The sequence below is a fragment of the Phodopus roborovskii genome, unplaced genomic scaffold, assembly GCF_943737965.1.
Source record: "Phodopus roborovskii unplaced genomic scaffold, PHOROB, whole genome shotgun sequence".
NCBI lineage: Eukaryota > Metazoa > Chordata > Mammalia > Rodentia > Cricetidae > Phodopus > Phodopus roborovskii.
The window spans coordinates 370,686-385,262 of record NW_026125906.1 but is presented as its reverse complement, the minus strand read 5'-3'; the positions used below and the strand labels follow the sequence as shown (position 1 = coordinate 385,262).

Sequence of the window (14,577 nt, the reverse complement as noted above, 5' to 3'; positions counted from 1 at the left end):
AAAATGTTGGCCACAAATTGAGACAAGTGTGGAAGTTTGGGTAGATCTGGGAAGACTTGGTGGAAAAGAGGTGAAGGTGATGACAACAAACTGCATGAAAATATCAAAGAACTTCTAATATCGATAGTTTTAAAGGCATTTCATAGAAGTCATAGCCCCTAAGATTCTCTCTCATTCCCTGTCTTAATTTGGTGTACTGTCACCCTGCCATATGTAGTCCTACAGGGAACTGAAAATATGGTGCTTGGGCACTCAGCCTCCAAAAGTGTGAAAGAAATAAATTTGTGAATGAGGTATGCAGTGTAGTCATTCATTAGTGAAAGTAGAGTTTCATTTGGAACAAGTCTCTTCATCCAGTGGGCATCAATGCCAGGAAGTTACAAGTCACAGGAGATGTCTTAAGTCAACGTTGATAAGCTTTCCTCTGATGATTATGGAGCAGAGGGATTCTGGGAGAGAGAACACATGGAAATGCAAGACCAGGGAATCACAAGAAAGACATGATGGTAAGGCAATGTGTGCCCAAACCTTTTGACCTGAGTATAGTTCCTGAAACCCATGTGTTGGGAGAACAGAACACAGTCCCCATGTTGTTCTCTAATAATCACATATGTGTGTCATGGAATGTACATGCATGAACATATACACACACTTTTTAAATGTAAGAATATAACCTAAAATATTAGATGTATATTCTGAAATGCATGTAGATTAATAGGTGACATCATCTTCAGGGGCCCAGGGGCCCACAGCCCTCGGTGTCTAGGAACATGAGAAACCCAGGTTTGACAGTGTTGTTTTATCTGGTTTCTCATACTGGTTAATAAATAAAGCACTGTTGGCCAATAGGAAAGGAAGATAGGAGGGACTAGGAGACAAGGAGGAAGAGGAAGTAGTAAGGAGGAGTCAGGATGGAGAGCCTGGAGAGAACAGAACCGCCGTTCCTCCGCTCTTGGTAAGACCACATGGAAATACATAGAAATGGGTTAATAATTAAGACAGAGCTAGCCGATAAGAAACTAGCACCTGGCCAACAGCATAATATCAAATACAGAGTCTCTGTGCATTAATTGGGGCAGGCACAGCGGAGGGACAAGACCAGCGGCAGGCAGAAAAAAACATACTTCTTACAGTCCAGTGTCTTTCCTCAGTCAAGCACTGTGGCAACAAAGGATAAAATGATCCCACAGGCTGACAGAGATCCAAGAATCACTTACTGGTGAGCCACATTTTGCTGTGCACATACACATCCCTCTAAAATGTGATGTTCCTACTTGTATCCCCTCAAATGACATGACTTAAAGAAACAGTGCACCCCATGTCCCACACACACAAGAGAGCTAGACAGGCCATGGGATGTTGAGTTCCTTTGCTCTAAAGCTATCTTCGTTGTTCTCAAAATTGTATGGAAGTCATCTGCACACAGTGTGGACATATGGGGATAAGCCAGCCTCTTAGGTGAATGTGCCCCTAACTCTGCCCAGAGTACTCCCCTAAGTAGCTCCTAGTAAAAAATGTCAATCAGGCAAGCAGCTGTCCTTTTTGGACACTGAGTATATGAGCTCAGAAATCTGTTAGTATTATTGGAGGTATGTAGGTTTTGGGAACACCTTCTTGCTGGAAGGTGTCTATGAAGTCAGCAGGGTAGGTATATTGAAGGACTCTAAACAGTGTTCCTTTTTATGTCTTTTCTCCTGGTGTCTGTGGTTTTGGTTCCAAAATGTCCACATTGCCCTGAATCCCTATAGATGGCCCATTGACTTCCTGAAGGAGAGGCTTTTCTCTCCCACAATTTCATCTCTTATACAACCAAACATTACAAAGCAAGGAAACCCATTGAAGTCTGAAGTTGGTGAGCAATTTTACCTCATTCCCCTAGTATTAACACTGCTTGAGTCCTGAAGTCAGACCAGGCTCAGTAAGCCACCAGTGGACAGAATTTTTGAGAGCCAACATCAAGAACACAGGCAAAGGGGTAACCCCATGAGGATGCTGTTTCTAAGGACATCACCAACACCCCTCCATCCCCACCTGTACAGTACTCAGATCTGCCTGGGTCCTGTGTTGCATGAGCACCTCAGCCAAGGTCTTACCAGGTGACCTCACTATGGTTGGGGATGACTGCATGTCAGGTTAGTGTCTGCAGGAGTCTCAGTTAAGGTTTTCTTGCTGTGATGAAACACCATTCCTGTGTCAACCCTTACAAAGGGAAACCATTAACTCTGGCAGGATTATACTTCAGAGGTTTAGTCCATTATCATCATGGTGGGGAGCATGGCAGAATGCAGGCAGACATGGTGCTGGAGAGTTAACAGGGATTTCTACATCTGGATCCCCATGGAATGGGAAGAGACAGTGAGTAAGCCATCGGGCCTGGCTTGAGTTTGTGAGACCTCAAAGCCCACTACCCATTGACACACTTCCTCCAACATGGCCACACCTACTCCAGCTAGTCCACACAAATTATAATGTTACTATGAGTATCTGGGGACTATTTTCATTCAGACCTAGTTATACATCCCATTGATTGGACTCACTCATGACTGTTTGCATTCAAAGACCACATAAGAAAGGGGTCTGTGCTGGGAATGGTAGTTCTCCCCTTTATTCCCAGAATGCAAGACCTAGAGGTAGAGAAATCTCTGTGAATTTTCTCCCACTCTGGTCCCTTATGAAGTTCTGGGAGAGTCACACTTATGTTGAGTAAGTCAAAACAACAACATGAACAAAACATAATGGAGACTGGACGCGGAATGCCTGGGTTCTCCTACTGCATTCCACTAACTTTCATGCCCATTAAGCATGTTCCAAGTTGTTTTTCCTCAGAGTTTGGAATTCACATTCCATCATATGTATACTCTGGTGGCTTCAAAACATGTTTCTGTAGGAATGACCACAACAGACACATGAAAGTGGTGTGATTTAGTCCATGTTGCTGTGCAGGCATGAGGGAAGGTTACAGCTCAGGGGTATTCATCATGTTCTTGATCCTTTCTAGAGAGGGAGGGATGTGCACAGGGTCTGTCTTCCCAGTCTTTAGTTCTGCCTGACTCTGTGAGTTTCAGCAATGAAGGTCCACTTCTTTATTTCTTGATCTTGAGGACAAGCCTTGAATGGACATTTTAATGTGTGTGTGCGCACGCGCATGCATGCCTGTGTTTGTGTATTTCACTTCACTTTTTACATTCTAATCCCAGTTCCTAATCTCTCCCCTCCTCCTGTTCTCTGATCTTCCTGTCATGCCCCCCTTTTGCTTTCAGAGAGAGTAAGGCCTCCCATGGGGAGTCAACAAAGCACATGACATCACCACCTTGAGGCAGGACTGATGTCTTCTTGCCTGTCTAAACTGACCAACCCGTCTCTCCATAGTAAATGGGCTCCAAAAAGCCAGTACACATGCCGTTGTGACCCCACACATGTCCCACCCCATCCACTTGCACCTGCATCCAGCAGGCTTACTGAGTCTTATGTAGGTTTCCTAGATGTTAGTCCAGAGTCAGTGAGCTGCCACTATCTTGGTTCAGGTGTCTCTCTGGGCATCTGCATCCTGGTCTTGACCTCTTAGAACTCATCACTCCTCCCTCTCTTCAACTGGACTCCATGATTTTAGCCCAGTGGTTAGTTGTGGATTTCTGCATCTGCTTCCAACAGTTACCAGATGAAGGTTCTATCATGACAATTATAGTAATCCTCAATCTGATTACAGGGGGAGGCCAGTTAAAGTACCCTCTCCACTATTACATAGAGTTTTATCTGGGGCCATCCATGTTTATTCCTGGGAATTGCCCTATGGCCCGGTTTCCCACTAATCAATAATGGCTCCTCTATCAAGATAATTCTTGACTCCCCATGGAAGGCCTCATGCCCCCTGGGGATCCAAAAGTAAATGTGATGGGGATTGGTGGGGGGAACAGAGGAGGACAGGAGGGTTTTAGACCTGGGACTCACATGTAAAACAAGTTTGTTTCAAATTTAAATTAAAAATTATAAAAAACATAAAAATATATAATTCTTCCCTCTGCCCTTCCCCCAGTTCAACCATCCCATTCTCTCACGTTCACCTCCTCATTGCCCTTACTTCTTCCCCTCTCATGTTCCTGATTATTCAGGTGAGCTTGTCTATTTCCCATTCCCCCTAACTAGGCAGATCCTTATATGCCTTCCTTAGGGTCTTTTTGCTTACTAGGTTTCACAGACAGTGAGGTCATCACACATACATACATACACACATACATTCATATATACATACATACATGTTTAACGCCACTTAAATTAGTGCTACATCCTGAGTGAATATATTGTGTGAGAAGTTTCACCATTTCCTTGGTTCCTTGACATAAGACAGAGAGAGAGAGAGAGAGAGAGAGAGAGAGAGAGAGAGAGAGAGAGAGAGGGAGAGGGAGGGAGAGAGAGAGAGAGAGAGAGAGAGAGAGAGAGAGAGAGAGAGAGAGAGAGAGGTGCTGTCTCCAATCTGGAGAATTCCTTTATGTGACTATCAGACCATGGAATCTAACCAATGTTGCATTTCAGCACTTGTGTGAAATTTCCCTGCACATGCACCATGACAGGGCCACCAGCACAGAAAGAATAGCATCTGGGGATGAGTACTAGTGCCACACAGAATCTCACAGACCCTAATTCTTAGCACAAGGAAGGACGTGTCTGCCAATCTGCACACTCTCATTGAAAATCAATGAATGACATAGCTTGTGTGCAAATCCTGTGTCCTTGTGCTCTGTGTTTTTGCTTGTCACACACAGACTCAGACCACATTCAGGAAAGTCCTATTGTTGAGAAGGCTCTGAAATAGTAAGCATGACCCCACACTCTTACTTCAGGCCTGGATCCTGCAGAAAGAGGCTGGTCATGTGAGTCCTGGTTTTCTCTCCTGGTAACCTAGGCAACCACCCTCACTCCATCCTATCAGGGAAATCTCTTTTTCTCTCAGGTTATTGACTTCCTCTGGCACAGTGGCTTCAGGATGAAATTAACAACCTACACCTCAGCCACCACCTCCTGTCCAGAGTCCTCGTGGGGCCTCAAGTTCAGTCATGGCATTTAAAGAACAAGGTTCTGCAACCTCTCGTGAGAGAAAATCAGAATGGCGCAGTGCGGGAATGTCTGTCTCTTTTAAAATGGCTGGCAGTGGTTAGCACCATGCAATCATACAGGTAAATTATGCTGCACTGATGACATATGTTGCAAATGCATCACCATGACAACTGCAATCAAGGCATAATTGGAGTCTCTCTTATACACCCAGCCTTTGAAACACACTTGAGGTTTTGAGATCAGTGGCTACACTCTTAAGGCACTGGAAATGGCTCATGAAGATGCTGCCTGATGTCTTGTGAGTGTGAGAAACATATCCCGGTTTGCTCCTTCAGCAAACAGTCCACCAAACAGTGTGTGTCAGTGGGAACACAATGTGGCTTCACTACTCAGGAAATGGTTGGTATTATTTGAAGGTAGATAGAAGTTAATTAAAACTGTACAGCTCACAGCTGAGAATCCCGGTGGCTGGTAAAGTGTCTGAATCATAGCCATGAAGACCTGAAGGCCTGGTCAAAAGCCAGGCCTTGCAGAGCATGCCCATAATACTAGCGCTACTAGGAAGAGAGAATTACTGGCACTCACTATCTAGATCACCAAGCCACACTGCTGAGTTCCAGGATCCTAGCAAAAATCTGTCTCAAAACACAAGATGGAGAGCCACCCAGCATCAACCTCCCACCTTCGCCCACACAGGCATGAGTGCCCATACTCGCACACATAGACAGGCACTCGATTATACAGCACTCATAGATAACTGTAAACTTCAACCCCTGGAGCAGGACAAAACTGAAATTAAAGGAGGCAAAAATGATCAGTCAGTAGTCATGGCCAAGTGAGAGCATCCACAGGACTCAAACAACTGAAGATAAAGCAAAGGGTTCCCACAGAAGACCAACCTGTAAGGAAAGCTAGGAGGCTGAGGGTTCCAGGCACCACAAAGATGCCTCTGACAGAGTTCTTGACCAAACCCTCAGTGTTGTTATCTGCATGACATATGGAGTTTTCCACAGAGTGGAGCAATGAGGCTGGTGGCTGAGCCTGGGTCATCCTGCCCAAAGTTCCTGCATCTTCCATGCCAAGAAGTCACAGCAGAATGTGTTGTTTGTTGAGGTTAACCTTAGCACATGCTTCCATGACTCTCCTACTCTGCCATCTCCATTTGAAGCTTTGCCATTGTATATTCTGAAGAATGGCATCTAGCAATGTTGGATGCAGAAGGGAGATCAGTAGGTCTGCCAGATAGGTGAAGAATCAGGTAGAGGAAGTTGTGACAGGAGGAAAACACAGCACCTACTACAAGAGATCCCCTTTGAGGATTGCCAACCTGCAATCCACAGTGCCAGAAAAGCTAGTAAACAAGGAGACATACATGATCCCTTGGAGAAGGGAAAAGGGACGAGACCTCCCAAACAAACTGGGAGCTTGGGAGAGGGAGTTAGGAGGAAGAGGAGAGGTGAGCATGATGGAGCAGGATGATTGAGTCATGGAAAGAATAGAGATGAGCAAGAAAAGAGAAACCATAATATAAAGAGCCATTATAGGTTTTATGAAAAATCTGGCATCAGGGAAATGTCCGGAGACCTATAAAGATGACTCCAACTAACAATCTAAGCAATAGTGGAGAGGCTACCTTAAATGCCCTTCCCCTATAATGAGATTGATGACTACTATATATGCCATCCTAGAGCCTTCATCCAGTAGCTACTGGAAGCAGAAGCAAACAGTCACAGCTAAACACTGAGCTGAACTCCTGGAATCCAGTTGCAGAGAGGGAGGAGTGATGAGCAAACAGGTCAAGAACAGGCTGGAGAAACTCACAGAAACAGATGGCCCGAACAAGGGGGAGCTCATGGACTCTAGTCTGAGACCTGGGAAACCAGCATAGGACTGACCTAGATTCTCTGAATGTGGTGTTTGTTGGGAGGACTTGGCAGTCTGTGGGGCATCTGGTAGTGGATCAGTATTTATCCCTAGTATTCAAATAGACTTTGGAGCCCATCCCACATAGAGGGATACTCCCTCAGCCTAGACACATGGGAGAGGTCCTGGGCCCTGCTTCAAATGATATGATACCTTGAATATCCCCCATGGAAGGCCTCACCCTTCCTGGGGAGCAGAAAGGGGATAGGATGGGTGTTGGTGGGGGAACAGGGGAGGACAAGAAGGTTCGGGAACTGGGACTGATATGTAAAACAAGCTTGTTTCAAATTTAAATAAAAAACTATATATATACATATATATATATATATAGAGAGAGAGAGAGAGAGAGAGAGAGAAAGAGAGAGAGAGAGATCCCCTTTGAAAAGGGAAAAAATAAGCATTGCTGTTTCAAAAGGGAGAAATATTCAAAGTATCAGGCAACTTAACTGTAATGGAAATTTTACTGGTCATATGGTCAGTAGCATGGCTTAGACAATGTGGTACAAAACTCACAATGTATTGAACAAACACGTTGTCTCATGGATTAGGGTGGAGATACAGTTCCTTCACTTCTCAAAATCTCTGACAAAACCACATGCTTACATTCCAGTCCACATTAACAACAGAAGGCAGGTGGTCATAGAAAAGAACATGTTTTCACATTTGGAAGAGGGCATTTCATACCATCTGGTACAAGCACAGGACACTACACTTGAAAACAGCAAAACATTTTAACGCAAGTTGAAATGCACTTGCACACCCTAACACATCCCTCTGGTTAGACAGAGATACAGCAACTTCAGGTCAGGGGGCACGTGAGAATGAAGGACTACAAACAGCACAGCCGGTAACATGTCTCACAGATTATCCCCTTGTTGCCTAGTACACAACAGGCTCTGCCTCTCATGGTCAAATGACAAGGAAGAAGAATTACCCTGCCAGGATGCCTTCACCCTCAGAGCTATCAAGGCACCCAATAATGGCTGGTAGGTGTGTGTTTCCAGGCCTCCACCCTCTTTCATTCAGAAGCTACACACAGGGCACTGCAGAGTGGTTGCTAGGCAGCAACCTGAAGCAATACCAAACTCCCTCAATTGAATAAGACCTCACCCCACTCCACCCCACCAGTGTGGCATACAGGCAGGTGAACTGCTGGTCATCTTGACAATTAATGAGGGGTGCATTCTGCCCTCCTGGCTGTTCTCTTGCATCATCAGAGTCTTTTAGCAGCTGAGAAATACAGAGCAAGCACAGATCCCCAATACTACCACTAATTAACCCATAAGATACTTTCAACTGCTGGCCCGAGACAAGTAAGAGGAAACTTAAGGGCAAACTGGCCTCCCCACCTTCCAGTCTATAATACCTGTATACCTAGGCCACAGCTATATATACTGGGATTACTGGAAAACATGGGACTCCAGAAATTAGTCCCTACACATATTCACCAGTTCCTGGTGATAATGACGTTTATCACCAATGTCTGGCACCATAATCATGCCATGCAAACCTTCCTTCAGTACAGTCTTACCAACTCCCTGGATTGTCCATGCTGACCCCAGAATGCATACTTGAGCCTCTCATCTGTTTGCCTCCCTGTCTAAATGAAACTATGCCTTTCCTGTTTCTGCCTGTGTGTCTTAAAATTACTTTATTGACCACATGACAAGTCTGGGTTGGGGGCGGTGAGTGGGTCAGGTGTGACACACAGTTAATGAAATTCCAAGTCAACCTTTGCTATGACAATAATTTAGTGATCACATGGGTAATTTCTCCAGAGATCCACAATCTGGTATGGGTAAGAAATCTCTTCTTCTATGTAGGCTCACACCATTGGATGTTTTAGTTAATAAAGAACATTGGGTAGCTGCCTAAAGCCTGCATTCCCTAGCTTCAACTTCTGGAAGTTGCAAGTGAATCTGTCTCTCCTATCCAGAACATGCATGCCATTGTACCTGTAATTCCTTTTGTGGGGGCACTCAATAAATTGACATCAAGAAGGCATATAAAAGACATATATATATATATATATATATATGTGTGTGTGTGTGTGTGTGTGTGTGTGTGTATATACATATATATATACACACACATATATGTCTTATAAGTATATATATATACATTCATATATATACATATGTACACATATATACAAATATATACACACATGAAGTTAGTTCTTCTTAACAGAAAAATGGAGGCACTGAGTTCCAAGGAAAATGAGTGAAAATTCTGTGTGTGAATCATATCATGGGGGTTCAGGGATTCTTGGTACCCAATTTCATTTTGTATAGGCTAACTCATACCACCACACCCACAAAGGCATGCGAAAAGACATAAGCAGGATAGTTGAAGCCTTTCCTAGGACAATTCCCATAATGGCACAACTGTTGGGACTCATCCAAAGGCAGCTGACTGCCTTAACCTCAGGAGAGCCCAGGCCCTTGAGCTGGCCAGACAGCACTGTCTGAGTCCGACTTCACCTCCATCCTCTGGGAGGCAGCTCATCAAGCTTCTTCCATCCTCTACTTGAGCATCCTCTGAAACATCCTCCTGCTTTCCTGCTGCCTCTCCAGTGGGAGCATCTGCTCTGGCTCCTGCTGCTCCCCAGTCCCCTCTGGCAGGGGGCTGGGTCTGTTGGCTCCAAGGTTGAGGGTGAGGCCACTGAGGCCCTGCACTAGCATTTCCCAGGAGGGAGGGTTGGTAGCTGTATTCCTCTCTCCACTCATCCCAGCAAGGTTCGGCACGTGGCCCTGGCATCGGAGCAGATTCTGAGCTTTGTTGCCTGCAGGAGAGCCTCTGACATCCCGTTCAAGCAGGTAAGGTGCCATGTGATCCCGGTGCCAGCGTCTCGAGTGCCTGAGGAAGACTTTCTTCCTCTGAGGAAAGCCCTGCTTTTCCCAGTACTGTTGCCACAGGGCTTTCTTCTCGCGCGCCTGATGCTGGAGAAGACCCTCCGACAGAGGAGCAGGAACGCCTGGACCAGGGCTGCGGCTGAGGCTCAGACCACCGAGACCCATGCTTAGCTTTTCGGAGGAGGAAGGCTGAGAGCCTGCTGAGGCTTCTTGGGAGCTTGTCACAATGGCCATTCGGGAGGGCATGGAAATCAACAATGGATCCCATTTCTGCAGAGGATCCATGGGAGTCTAGTCTGAGCTGGAGGCCACACTGAGCCCTGGTTCCAGGAAGAACATTAAAGGTGGAGGCTTGTGGAATAACTAGGCGATAGCCAGGAGGAGTATGTGCAGCCAGGAATATCCAGACTGTAACAAGAGGTGAGAAGACAAGAAAGAAAGCTCATGATTATTCATCTCACTTTGTTTGTCTCTCATCTTCAACACAGGTCCACCTCCCAGGCTTCTTTGGAGGGTTACATGAGTTGATACATGTCCAGAGAGAATAGCACAGGGCCTGGCACATCATCAGCATTCCTGGCATGGCAGCTGGTACTCCTTCTCTTGCCTGACAGCTCATGAGGAAGAGTGAACAACATTGATTTTTCCTTGCTCCCCTTACCCCCAATATACAAAGGCAACTCTACTGCAATGTATGGACAGTGTCAAAGAAGTTTATATGGACTTGCAGGGCAGAATTTTATGGGCTTAAAAAGATTTGACCCCTAGGACATGCAAGTCTCTGGTTGTCACTCTACTAATCATTGACATGCCATGCTGCCCTAGAAGCTACTCAGATGCCGTAGGAATATTTCTATGACATACACTGAGCTCACAACAAAATTTCTCTTTTTGTGATGAGAATAAAAGAATCTTGACAAGGGTGTTTCATTGACTCTGGGGTATCTCTTTCCTACGTAGTAACATGTGAGCTTAGACAATAGCCTAAAAGTGAATTTTGCCTGTCATTAAATTCCGGCCATAGATGTTGTGATATAGTACCGAGAGCTGAGTAGTGCTCAATCAACTATTTGAATGTGGTCTTGCCTTTACCTCCTGTATTCCTAGACCTACCTATCAAATGGCCTGTGCCAACCACAGCCAAACTCCACTCTTGCCCTCTGCAATTCCAGGTTTTTGATCCTTTCAATTGGGTGTGCTTACTGCTTCCTGGAAGCATGTTGAATAGGTGTAAACTGCTGTGCTATACAAAAGTGTCTCCTTGCCCAAGTGCAAGGAATGTGAAACGTGGGAAGTAAAACAAAAGGGGTACTGAACAACCTGGGTAAGGTTGGCATCATTGAAAGAGAGAAAAGTCTAGAGTCACTCACAGATGGGGACAGGTGAGTCACATCTCTGCCTGCAGATAGCAGCAAGGTGGAGTTGGCCAAACTCTGTCCACAATGACTGCATTTCCACAGTCTTGAAAAGCAGTCAGAGAACAGTGGATGCTGAGGTAGGCAGCCTATGCTCCATATGTTCAGGCATGAGGGGACAACTGCAGAAAGAAATACTCCACACTTGTTAACCAGTGTGGGGGGGTCATCAAGTTAAGCTTCCTAGTGCATGGGAGTGAAGAAACTGTTTCCAAAAAGAGGATACTAAATAATGTGCTTGCAGCACTGCCAGTCAGCGGCCATTCAATCCTCTAGCCTCCTGAACATGAGCTCCAGAAAATACAAAGGCAGACAAAGTTGTCAAGAGAGAGAGAGATGGGGAGAAAGGAAGAGAGTGAGAGATTGTATGAGAGACAGAGACTAGTCCCACATTATCCATCAAAGTCATCAGAAAATATGCCATTGCTTTTTTCACCTCCTCTAGAGTTACTTTTTGCACCTCCATGCAGTGACTGAAGAAGGTCCCTGGCATGGCTGCACAGTTGTCCTTTCCACTTCACTTTCCTCTGCCCATCCATCTACAGACAGAAGCTTTCATCATAGGTAGCATGTTTAGCTTAAAGATCTTAAGCACAAAGGTTTTCTGGAATACCCTTTCCCTCTAGATGTTCAAAACCCTCCTCTCAAGATATTCAGGGACTTTCTGAAACACGGATAGTTCTCCCTGGAAGAGAGCCATCTACTGCACAGAGTGGTACTGCATTGAGAGGTCAGTAACCAGTTTTCCATTGGGATCAAACAGCCCCTCAGGCCTAGGTCCTGGGACAAAACCCCAGGCCCTTCCCCCACCCATCACAGTCACACTAGCCAGTAAGCAGAAAAGACTCCTGCAAGCAGGCTATACCAATAGCCCCCTGCCCCCACACTCAACCCCCAAACCCACCCATCCCCTGCGACCCCAAGGGCTCCCTGGGACACAGACATCTACTAAACAGAGAGGACTGAGAGAGTGTACTGAGACAATCAGATCAAGAAGCAAAGACACTGCCTTCACCAATGGAAAGAAGAGAAGGGTAGATGTCAATGCAAGAATACATTCAACAATCTAAAGAGAAATATGGCAACATTAGAACCTAGTGGTACTACATCAGGAAGGCCTGAACGTTCCAGTGCAGAAGAAGCAGAAGAAAAGGACCTAAAAATAACTTGCCCAAGATGATGGAGGCCTTTAAAGAAATTCCCTTAAAGAGATGGAAAAAAAGACAAAAATGGAAGAAATCAAGAAATTGTTTTTAAAAAGCTAAGAAAACCAAGAAAAAAAAATAATTAAATCCAAGACTTAAAAACTGAAATGGAAGAAATACGGAAAACAAAATGGAGGGCATTCTGGAAATGACTTATCTGGGTAAACGAACAGGAACTACAGATGCAAGAATAAACAACACAATTCAAGAAATGGAAGAGAGAATCACAGGCATTGAAGATACTACAGAGGAAATTCATTCATCCGTGAAAAAAAAAAAAACATTAAAGCTAACAAAGTCATAACACAAAATGTCCAGAAAGCCTAGGACACCATGAAAAGACCAAAACTAAGAATAATAGGGATAGAATAAGAAGTCCAACTTAAGGGCACAGAAAATATATTCAACAAAATCATGGAAGACAACTTTCCCAACAGAAAGAAAGAAATGCCTATGAAGATACAAGAAAATTACAGAATAGTGAATAGCCTGAACTCTCTACATAATAATTAAAACACAAAATATGCAGAATAAAAGAAGAATATAAAGAGCTGCAAAGGATGTCTCAAAGGAGACACTCAAAGCTAGAAGGTCCTGGACAGACATTATGCAGACTCTAAGAGACCAGCAATGCCAACCCAGACTACATGAGAAAACAAGATATTCCATAACAACAAAAGAGCTAACACCAATACTCCTCAAATTGTTTCACACAACAGAAGCAGAAGGTTCATTGCCATACTCTTTTTACAAGGCTACAATTACCTTGGTACCCGAGCCACACAAAGAATCAACTAAGAAAGAAAAACTAAAGACCAATCTCCCGCATGAACATTGATGCAAAAATACTCAATAAAATGCTAGCAAATTGCATCCAAGAACACATCACAAAATTCATCCACCATGACCAAATAGGCTTCATCCCAGAAATGCAGGGATGGTTCAACATATCAAAATCCATCAATATAATCCACCATATAAAAAAACTGAAAAAGAAAAACCACATGATCATCTCACTAGAGGCTAAACAAGCCTTTGACAAAATCCAGCACCCCTTCATGATAAAGGTCTTAGAGAGATCAGGAATAACAGGAATCTACCTAAACATAATAAACACAATAGACAGGAAAACAACAGCCAACATCAAACTAAATGGAGAGAAACCCAATGCAATTCGTCTAAAATTAGGAGCAAGATAAGGCTGCCTAATCTCTCCATATCTCTTCAATATTGTCTTAAAATTCTAGCTAGACAAATATGACAACAAAAGGAGATAAAAGGGGATAGATACAACTTGGAAAGGAAGAAGTCAAACTTTCATCATTTGCAGATGATATGATAGTTTGCATTAGTGACCCACAAAATTCTACCAGGGAACTCCTACAGCTGATAAACACCTTCAGCAAAGTGGCAGGATACAAGATTAACTTTAAAAAAATCAGTAGCCCTAATATATACATACAATAAAGGGGCTGAGAAATAAATTAAAAAAAAAAAACAAAAACAAAAAAACACCCTTCACAATAGCCACAAACAACATAAAATATCTTGGGGTAACTCTAACCAAAATTAGGAACACCAATGATGACTCATGTTGGAGAGGATGTGGAGAAAGGGGACCACTCCTCCACTGCTGGTGGGAGTGCAAACTCATACAGCCATTTTGGAGATCAGTATGGCGGTTCCTCAGGAAAATGGGAATTAGTTTACCACAGGACCCAGCAATCCCCCTCTTAGGCATATAACCAAAGGATTCACATCCATGCAACAAAGACATCTGTTCAACTATGTTTATAGCAGCAGCACTATTTGTAATAGCAAGAACCTGGAAGCAACCTAGATGCCCCTCAATTGAAGAATGGTTAATGAAGATGTGGCACATCTACACAATGGAATACTACTCTGCAGAAAAAAAATAATGGTATCTTGAAATTCGCAGGCAAGTGGATGGCACTTGAAGAAACCATCCTGAATGAGGTAACCCAGTCACAAAAAGAGGAACACAGTATATACTCACTCATATATGGATTTTAGACCTAGATCAAAGGATCACCAGCCTATAATTCACACCACCAGAGGAACTAGGATACAAGGTGTATTCTAAGAGATTCATATAAAGTCCCTCAC

At 44.1% G+C, this 14,577-nt stretch overlaps 2 protein-coding genes across 2 annotated transcripts in view; both read right to left on the bottom strand.

Annotated features, from left to right (window-relative positions):
- Window positions 1–9,134: 9,134 nt before the first annotated feature.
- Window positions 9,135–10,160, bottom strand: LOC127217951 (protein FAM156A/FAM156B). Its single transcript, XM_051178956.1, has one exon. It carries the CDS (start codon window positions 10,113–10,115, stop codon window positions 9,501–9,503), a length of 615 nt encoding a protein of 204 aa, XP_051034913.1. The 5' UTR covers window positions 10,116–10,160; the 3' UTR covers window positions 9,135–9,500.
- Fam104b (family with sequence similarity 104 member B) overlaps window positions 10,121–14,577 on the bottom strand; it is a 42,186-nt gene continuing 37,729 nt past the window's right edge. Inside the window, exon 3 of the mRNA XM_051178961.1 lies at window positions 10,121–10,238. Coding sequence (XP_051034918.1) covers window positions 10,194–10,238 — 45 coding nt within the window. The 3' untranslated portion in view covers window positions 10,121–10,193. The remainder of the gene's footprint in view (window positions 10,239–14,577) is intronic.